The sequence below is a fragment of the Anoplopoma fimbria genome, chromosome 17, assembly GCF_027596085.1.
Source record: "Anoplopoma fimbria isolate UVic2021 breed Golden Eagle Sablefish chromosome 17, Afim_UVic_2022, whole genome shotgun sequence".
In the NCBI taxonomy this organism is placed as follows: Eukaryota; Metazoa; Chordata; class Actinopteri; order Perciformes; family Anoplopomatidae; genus Anoplopoma; species Anoplopoma fimbria.
Window position 1 is genome coordinate 4,712,953 of NC_072465.1, and position 9,583 is coordinate 4,722,535.

The following is a 9,583-nucleotide window of genomic DNA, read 5'->3' on the forward strand; positions in this document are numbered from 1 at the left end:
TCTTAACATAACTTTAAGGTGGTGAGATATCACGTCTTATATGTAAATAAAATTTGGTTTTGTTTGCTTGTATCTCAGAAAGAACAATCAGTATGCTGTTAAATACAACATAAAATGATTCCAGTTCAGCTGAGAACCTCTGCAGTACATGATCATAACACAAGAGGCTTCCCTCAGGGACACCACATGTGCAACATGACAGTTTATATTTACACACCTACTCCACTCACCATATAAGGGCACACCTGTGTTCCCTGCCCAAATATCAATTCACACTGTTTATTGACACTGTATATCCGTCCAGGCAGCTGCTGTGAGAGACTGTACGGCCTAGAAACGGGCTCGTCCAGTAAGCATTCACCATATCCTGTGCTATTAAGAAATAAAAATAAAATGACTTAAAAGAAAAAAGGGAAAAACAAGAGACACAAACAGACAGAAAACACACTCAGTATTGGAAGTCATTTTTACAGATATATATAGAATCCTTCTCTACACACAGCTCGCTCAGTATCTTGACAAGTTTCTGTTCAAATTCAGTCAACTATATGTAGGAGTGGTTGGGATCTCAAGAGTTGGGGATGCCAAGAGAACTTTGAACGGTTGGGAGTATGGAAAGGGATTTTGGATAGTTGCCAGATACAATCTCAATTACTCTTTGCTACAGTTCCCTGGTCTTTCTCAGCAAGTTCAGGAGCTTTTTAAAGAGAAGAGACTAGAGGTTGCAACAACCCTGAAATATTATGACAGTTTATTTGCATTTAAGTCCAAAAATGTGGCTGTTGCTGCCAAAAGTGTCAAAAAACTCCATACAAGATGAATACACTTCACTCTGTGTGTGTTGTTGTGAAATCTCTTTGATATAGATTATAAATACAGTATCTTTAAAGGATATTTGGTCAGAGCTTTTAAATAAAAATGAATTAAAAAAGCAAAAATGTATCTTGCATATCCTATTTGATTTCAGGCTGTTTGAGTAGTTCAGGTTCAGTAGAAAAACAACATCTACATAACCTAATCCCCATGCATGTTTGGAAAATCCTGAAGAAAAGAGTATGACATACTCAAGGAACTCTGTGATGTACTTCCTGCTACACTTGGACCACATCCAAGGGTTTGTGTTGTAGTTCAGTGTGGGAGCCATCACATGTTGCTGAATCTTAACCCCATCTTCCTTACACTTGTTACTGTCATCATGGGGCATGTTGAACCTAGCAGAGAGGAAATTGAAACACATGTTCAAATATCATAAAATATTTTACATTCACAAGAGAAGTTATAGTTTACATCACGCTGATGCACAGCTCTGTGAGTCCACTGTAATGGTGATGAATGCCTCTATATTGCTCCTGACTGGGACTTTAAAGTATTGTTATGTTAGTGTTTTGCAAACCAAAACAGACAACACAGACTCAAAGTCAAAAATGTTATTTTTTTGTGTTTTTCATTTGTTCAAACACATGTTTTAAATCTAAACATTGATTCTATATTAGCGTTGTCACTGTGATATTGGCTTTGGGAAACCTATTCACGGCCGCAGCTGAAAATAATACAGAGCGTTTGTATTTCGTGCTTGTGGGGAATTTGGAATTAATCCAGAACCAATATTGAATCATATGAATACTGGGCGATAGACATGGCAGAAGCACAGTGTGCATAAGAGAAGCAATCAAGCTCCTGCAGGGAGAACAAATAAGATCCCTGTTGGTGGTGGACAGGTACAGCACCACACTGCCCACAGCCCTCCCTCCGAGCTACTCAGCTCCCCACCCGACAGGTACCAAATAACACTGAGCTCAGGGGCTAAGCAGTCGACAAGCATGTTGTCACCGCTTGATGCGGATAAACGTGGAATTGAACAATCCCACCTTTTGTTTAGTGGTTAGAAGGAGCATTTGTTAGCGATGATGAGGGCTGTTAAGGTCCGTAACAGTCTCCACTCTATAAGGCTAACCCCCCTATACCCCAGAACTGGCTGACTCAGGACGTTGGACAACAGAGTTTGCTGAAGGGAAGGTTTGACTTAAAATCTGAAAATCCAATTGACAGACTCTTTTCTATTTCCGGTCAGAATGAAAGGCAGGCAAAAAATTAGGAGATATGATCAGAAACACACCAAAGCACCAGAAAATACTGGGGGGGATGTACAGATGGTGCGTTTTCAATATATGGAAGATTCAGTTCAATATATGGAAGATTCCTTGATCCCCATCTGCTGGTGAGGCCTGCATGTGGATTCCTAGAAAGACTTCTGAAGTTCTACCAATGTCTTACTGAAGCCAAACCTTTCAATAACTAGGAGGGACGACAGTACTTGAGGAAAACAATCAGTGGAAACATGTTGTGCTTACACATGGCCGAGTTCATGGGCGATGGTGAATGCAGTGCTGAGTCCATTGTCCTCGCTGATACTGCAACTCCTGTATGGATCACACACCGTCCCCAACTCCGCAAGTCCTTAAAAACAAGACAGACTTCAGTTCACCATGCCACCAGCAACACCGTGAAGTACAGTGGAAATTAGTTTATTGTTGTGAGCCTATCAGCACAATTAAAAGAAAAAAGAATCCACTTACCTAAGGTGTCACACTTATCCCTTGCTCTGCAAATGTCCTGCCTGTGGTGAAGACAAAGACAATTGGTCAAGGTCAATGGCACAGGACAAAAGAAAGACAATTCCCAAACCTTGATCAGGTCCTCCTTATCTAAGTTCATTTTAAAACAGTAGTTCTATTCATCAGGCATCTGGGACCCATTAGATCTATGGCTTTGATGCAGCTGATTTATACTTTTATACAATTCTTTTTGATTCATGGGATATTTTTAAGTTTTTAAGTTTAAAAGATCTAAAAACCTGTTCAAAAAATGTGATAACTTGATTTTTTTTCTTGCACCTGGTGATCAAGATGGCTGTGTCGTGATGGGAATGGTGATTATCATCCAAGATGTTCTGGCTCTGCTGCCAAATGCAGAAGTTTTTTAAAGTGGTCTGTGCATTGAATGAAATGACTGGACCATCCTGGGAACATACAAATACAAAATAATTAGAGGTATAATTTCATTGAGAAGTACTACACCATATACTTGATGCAAGTGTGCAAGTTTGGAGATTAATACCAATGTCTTACCAGCTCGTTGTTTAATATGACTAACTTTACAATCACAATGTTGATCAGATTGCCAATGCTGGGGTCTTTGTAGATGGAAGATACCTGAATAAAGGAAACAAAACATGAGCTCAATCCTGTCAATAAAACAATTTTGAAGATAGGACCCGTTATGATTAATACTGTTACAATATTTTCATTAACTTAACCCAGGTGAAATGTGACAGACTTAATTTACTGGGAACTCTATCATGGGCTGCCCTCCTGTAGTTTCAAGCAAGTACTGGGAAATTTGGTTGATTGGAAGATCAAGTTGATAATGGCCTGAGCCCCTGTGGAGAAGGCAAGCTTTGCCAAGCACAGAATATAGGTCAACTCAGCCTCCCCCTGAGGACTGTCGGCCCCAGACGCCTGCGGAAGCAGGTATTTGAAGTGGCCAAGAGTATGTGGTCTATGTGACATACCTGAGCTTATTTTTAACATTCATCAAAGCTGTCAGGCAAACTCTACCTCAAGCTGCCCTCTCTTCCCCCTGACCGTTTGAAAGTGGTGTTTACCCCTGCCCTAGGCTGCCCTTTTCCCTCCCATGGCCCTCCTCCAAAGGCCGTCTGACTGACTTGCAGCACAGCAAAACAGGTACATACATTTAGAGCACAAATATGCACACGTGTAGCTACTTTCTGGCCATAGTATACAGACGTGTCCCAGCCAACCACCTCCGCCAAGCAAACATTCTCTATTAGCCGCCATGAAGATATAGCGGAACTTACTATGGACATTAATGTGAGTATGTAGTGCTGCAGGTTGCTGCCGTGATGCTCCACCATTTTGCTGTCGGCCACCAGCATGACTTCAACGAAGCGCGGGTAGGAGAGGAAGCGCTTTGATCTCCTGTGAGGTCCTGAGTCACCGCTGCTGTCATTTGACGGTCTGGCACTGGCGCTCTCTGATCTGAGCGAAGCATCACTGGCCAGGCCGGCACTCAGTGACTCCACGTCATTGAATATACCAGCGCTGACCACAGGAGCTGCATTGGAGACGGAGGTCAACCCAGCCACTGTCCTTTTCTTAAGCTTGTGTCTCTTATATCTGTGTTTGTGTCCTAGAGAAAGAAGTCAGGAGGAATGGAGCATGTGTAAATATACAGAGATGGAGGGATAATGGGAAATACATTCATTCAGAAAAACAGACAAGGTATAAATCCATGTGTTTACGGTTAGGCTAAAGTGGTGGTTTATGTCTTTAAAGGTGGAGATAAATTAGGTTAGTTGGCTGTCTGGAAGTGGGTATTGTTAAAATATGTTTCTGCCTCTTTCTCTCTTTTGTTTATTGTTGCTCAAAGAGTGGGTTGACAAATGAACACTGCCTGGAATGCCTTTTTCTTCCTCTCTCCCTCCTCTTTCAGAAGAGGGGAGAGAGGAGGGCAAAGGGTTCAGACTAGGTAAACCTGGCACCCAGCCATAAAAAAAATGGAGCACAAACGGCAGTGCAAACACCAAAAGAAGGCAGTTTAACAACTGGGCAGCAAAATCTCTTAACACCGAGGGGAATTAATCAGATTTTTTGTCATGGCATGGCAATAAAACTGCTGAATGCCAGTCTTTTTTTTGTTTTTTCATCACATGCAGATTACCCTTTCTGGACCACCATGAATGCACCAACACCTAAATAACAGTGAGCTGGACCACATCATATTAGTGGATCTGCTTTCAGCATACATGATTTATGAATAAATAAATAAATACTTCAAAACTTCCAAGCTCTTATTCAAATGTATGTTCCTTAGAGCTATGACATCACACAAATATTGTATTACAGAATGGAACAAAGGAGAAAGACACACAAAATACAAAGCACAAGAACACACACACACACACACACACACACACACACACACACACACACACACAAACATTTACATACATGGTGAAACCAAACATCTGCAGAAAGATGTCTGGCACAAAGAGTAAATCTCTCCAGATTTATTTTAGTTTCGATCATTTAACAGTTTCAAGTGGCATGACTTTTCTACTATACAATTTACACTGCATGTTCAAGGCAGTGGGTCTACCCAACTTTCTTATCAAAGAGGAAGAGGAAGTACAAGAGTCAACAGGAAGTTCAGCCAGTAAACAGAGATAGAATGATACAAGGGTGAACTTCCAAATGATTTTTTCCTGTGTGAGAGTTGGAGAGCTTGCTCACAACTGTGCTGCAGCTGTAGGCGCTGCACTGTGCAGGCTAAGACACGATATGTCAGCCGACAGATTCACACCATACTTTCACTTAAATTCCATCATACACTTCTATTTGTAGCCTACTCACGAGAAAAAATGACCAAATGACATAGTGATATTTCATTGTCATATCACAATAGAAAGCATTGTCATTATTATTAATTTGTTTTTCATCTTTTAGGATTTTACAGTTAAGTATCCAGCTCTGCAGAGCCATTTTCTTCTTTTTAATCTTTGCCTTCAAAATCTACCTCAATAACCAGACACACTTAAAGATTTCCCTCATTTTAACCAGATAAGCTACATGTGATTCTACCGTACCATGCTACAACTGTATTAGGTCAATCATCTCAGTTACTATTACATAATCCGTTCCTGTTACAACTGATGGCAGAGACTTTGGGGGCAACGGAGGATGATTTTGTCTGCTTACGTCTGTGGGAACCAATTTAAAAAGGTCACATAATGCATGCACTTGACATAATAAATGGTAAATTCTACTTGCAATCGAAAAGTATCCTGTTGAAACACCAACAACATACACACTGTTTTACGTATAACCCTTGGGAGGTCCATGCTCAGAAGCAGTCGTGTAGTGGTTAACGAAAGAGGGGACATTAGGTAAAGTTTGACTGGAGAAGATATTTAAGTCAGGTGATTGGACACCTAAGTGGTTAGGTCTGAATCAACACATGTTGCACATACAGTAGCAGTGCATTATGCGTGTTTGTGTTTGCAAGCTAATGCGTAGAGGCAATAAAGTTGAGTTTTTTGTGTTGTCTAGGATGTGCAAATTTGTGACGACCTTATCTGTGTTAATTGCATGCATGAATACCTGTTAGGTAATACACCATACCTGAAGTGTCACAAGCTGAGTTCTCCTCAGATGTCTGTTTCTTGGATGCATGCTTCCTGTATACAATATGAGGTTTTGTGTGTTCCTCTTCATATTGTTCTCCTTGATAGCTGTGAAGGGGCTCCACAAAATACTCCCCTCCTGGGGACCTGAAAGTGCCAAGCTAGATGGCAGGGGGAAAAAGCATCCTGGTTAGTCTTAATCCATCCGTTTTCTGTAAATGCTTATTCCTTAACAGCAACAACATATGCAACCGTGGAGAACTTGGTAAATCTACAGACAGGACCAAAGTGAAGATATAGTTCAAAGGTATTTCTGCAAATGAGTGAGCCGCCATTTAACTTTAATACAATGTGTGTTTCACTTACAAAATATTTGTGGCAAGCAACAGTGGAATGTGGCTCATTTACTATTCATTAGAGAAAGTAAGCAATGCAGAGACTCAAGGGCTTTCATAAAAAGGTGAAATAAGTGAATTTGCACACATGTAAGAATGGTCTTAAAACAGGAAGAAATGCATAATAGTGAAACCTGTGATGAATCAGTGAAAGCAGTGAGATTGTTCTTGGCACGCTTGCTGAAAGCCTTGTAATATCTATTTCACATGGCCAATTAGTGTGGCTAACTTGTAGCCTAACTTGGAGGTCTATGATGTTCCAGATAAGGTACACGCCAATCCAAGCACATTTTGCTTTTTGGTCACATTGGCTGTGAAGAATCAGCAGTCCAGCTGAAGCAAGTTTTGCACAATCACGTTTGGCACAACTTATATTTGTCTTATCTCTGATAATAAAGCATGACAAAAATGATCTTTATAAAAACCATTAAATGTTCCTGCTTGTGCAAAAATATGCAGCAGGATGGATTGTTCTTAAGCAAGGGGGCACAAGAAGAAGCTTCCTTTCTTCCTTACGCTCCCTTGTGCAGGACACTATTCCCATTACTACACTAGGACCTGCACTTTGAGTGACCTGTGGAGTTGGCAAGGACATAGAGAATCTCCCTAGAAGTTTATCCTGCAAGAAAACAACTAAGACTGTATTAGGATTTACAGAATTGATGACCATCAGCAGTATTGCCTGTTTTATAGCACAAATGTCCCTACTGCTATCTTAAATATTCTCATTTTTGTAAAATGACTTTGTAGTTGTTTTATCTCTATAATTTTACTTTTGTTTGTCTTTTCTTTTCTTTTACTTTATTTTCTTTACCTTATTGTATTTTAATGTCAGGTGGACATCCTTAATAAGCCCTTCGGGGTTTCTTTTGTCCCACCCGTGCATCTATGTATGTCTATGCAAATCTTCTTGCCTTTTTTAATCTTGTTTATTTGCACAAATAAAAACTAAACTAAACTAAACTAAATAAAAATCAAATTACCCTCCATAAATGTCAACTCAACTCCCTAAAGCTCAGAGCATTCGGAGCATTTTTTTATTTTTATTTAATAGTCATTAGGGAGGACATTGACCCCTTCTTCCGTCATATCTATTATACTAATTCAGAGTTCACTTTTGCTCCACTCCAAAACGCATGCCTGGGAGAGGGACCAATTTATGATGACGTCGGTACCACCCGTACTCCCGCTCTACTAGCGTGCGTAAAGACGTCACCGACAACCGGGAGACCAGAGAGAGGCATGGAAGATTTGGAGTAGTGTTCCCTGAACTTAACTATGGGCAATGGACTTGGGATTCTTGACAGTCAGCAAGGTTGTTCGATTTTGTTTGACTTATTTAGGGTCTGGAAGTGCCCCACAAATAAGAAACCACTGCAAATATAAGCTTAACAATGTCTTAAAGTCTTTTTTTCTTAATGAGTTTTTTTTCTAAATCAGCTTTAACTTCATATCATTGTGACTAAACATTCCTACAACGTTTTAGTCGTTACTGGGATATGCACAATTTTGAAATTCTTCCCTAAATACAGACTACAGATTGCAAAAAAATCCATATTTCCTGCTTACTGACCACAGTTTGCACTGACAATGTGTTTACTTTTTTTTTTTTTTTTTTTTTTTTTTTTTTTTTTTGAGGCAATGGTGAGACAGCATTTCAAGTCTTGTATATGCAATAACTGCCTCTAAATACACCATGGAGGAAAAGTAAAAAAAAAAAGTCATCACATGCACGACGAGTCTAACCGTGCGTAAAAACTCACCAGTCCGGAGCACAAACTGATGACCGCGGCGTGTTCCGCTTGTGCATTTACGAGTCCTTTATAGAAGCAGTGCCTTAACTCCGTGTCCTCCTCCTCCTCCTCCTCCCCATCTGTTGCAAAATCCGTTACGTTATCTCCTCGGGGCACTCCAAGCACTGTCACCGTGTAGAGAGGTGCGATAAATCCCGAATCCAGCGTGAGGTTGAGGTGATAATGCTGTCCGAAAGCAGATATCCTGTAGTGGATATTCGGCGAGGCCCAGTGATCCGTAGTATTCCCGGGGCTCTCCTCCAAACTTCGTCTTTTCCTCTTAAAGTGCACACTGGTTGGAAACTTGTCACCGGCTTCATTCACTCGGACCGGTGTTACAATCTCATAAGCGCCGATCTCCTGTTTTACTGAGGTAACACAAAAAAAAAAAAAAAAAAAAAAAAAAAAAAAAAAAAAAAAAAAAAAAGGCAGAGGAAAAGCAATGCAATTAAAGATAAGCATCAGTCAAAAAAAACAACAAAAAAACAATGAGACCAGATGTGTTAATAGATAGATCGTGATTAAAATATCAAAGCTGTTGTTTTTAGAGCATTGCAAGTTCATGGAAAAAAAGCATTCAGTGAACTTCAGTTGTCTAGAAAAGCGCTGCAAGTCATGTGCTTGGCTGAATTCAAAACTCATTCATTCCTCTGCACTCAGTGTTAGAAAGTAACTCCATTGGGGGAAAATGCGGGGAGTTGTCAGAGCGGCATACTTTACCTGTGCTTGAACTCAAAAGCAATTTCCCCGTAGATGCGACCACATTCAAGAAATCAGGGAATAGTAGGAACCCCAAGCCCCAGAAGAGCACATGCATGATTGTCCACGTTCAGAGGAGAGCGGCAGCCTGTATTCCTGTAGTAATACTGTATTCCTCCGGTCACTCCGGGCTTTCCGCCTCCGGTCCGCCTGCCACATCCAATATTATTATCCTCGACTCTTTAGTTGATGGTCTCCGGCCGGTGAAGTACACTGCTGGGACGTGAGCGCTTCGCGTATTCCCTGGTGAACATGCATACTGCAGAGGTGTGGGCTGCTCCAACAGTCAACTGCGATGGGCTCCGCTGCAAAGCTTGTGCACCAGCTTTCTCCCCAGCTAGGGGCGGGATCAGCCAGGCAAGGTACACTTCTGCTACAGTGAAGCCACTCCCGTTACATGCTGTAGTGACCAGGAGTGGTCACATAGATGATGT

General features: G+C 40.9%; 1 protein-coding gene across 1 annotated transcript in view; it reads right to left on the reverse strand.

The window, feature by feature from the left end:
* Positions 1–9,207, reverse strand: part of LOC129105254 (A disintegrin and metalloproteinase with thrombospondin motifs 9-like) — a 43,366-nt gene extending 34,159 nt beyond the window's left edge. Inside the window, exons 1-10 of the mRNA XM_054616162.1 lie at positions 9,111–9,207; positions 8,361–8,758; positions 6,201–6,363; positions 3,878–4,209; positions 3,129–3,212; positions 2,895–3,019; positions 2,577–2,617; positions 2,352–2,457; positions 1,065–1,211; positions 231–372 (exon numbers count right to left, since the gene is read on the reverse strand). Of these exons, the coding sequence (XP_054472137.1) occupies positions 231–372; positions 1,065–1,211; positions 2,352–2,457; positions 2,577–2,617; positions 2,895–3,019; positions 3,129–3,212; positions 3,878–4,209; positions 6,201–6,363; positions 8,361–8,758; positions 9,111–9,207 (1,635 nt within the window). The remainder of the gene's footprint in view (positions 1–230; positions 373–1,064; positions 1,212–2,351; positions 2,458–2,576; positions 2,618–2,894; positions 3,020–3,128; positions 3,213–3,877; positions 4,210–6,200; positions 6,364–8,360; positions 8,759–9,110) is intronic.
* Positions 9,208–9,583: the final 376 nt, after the last annotated feature.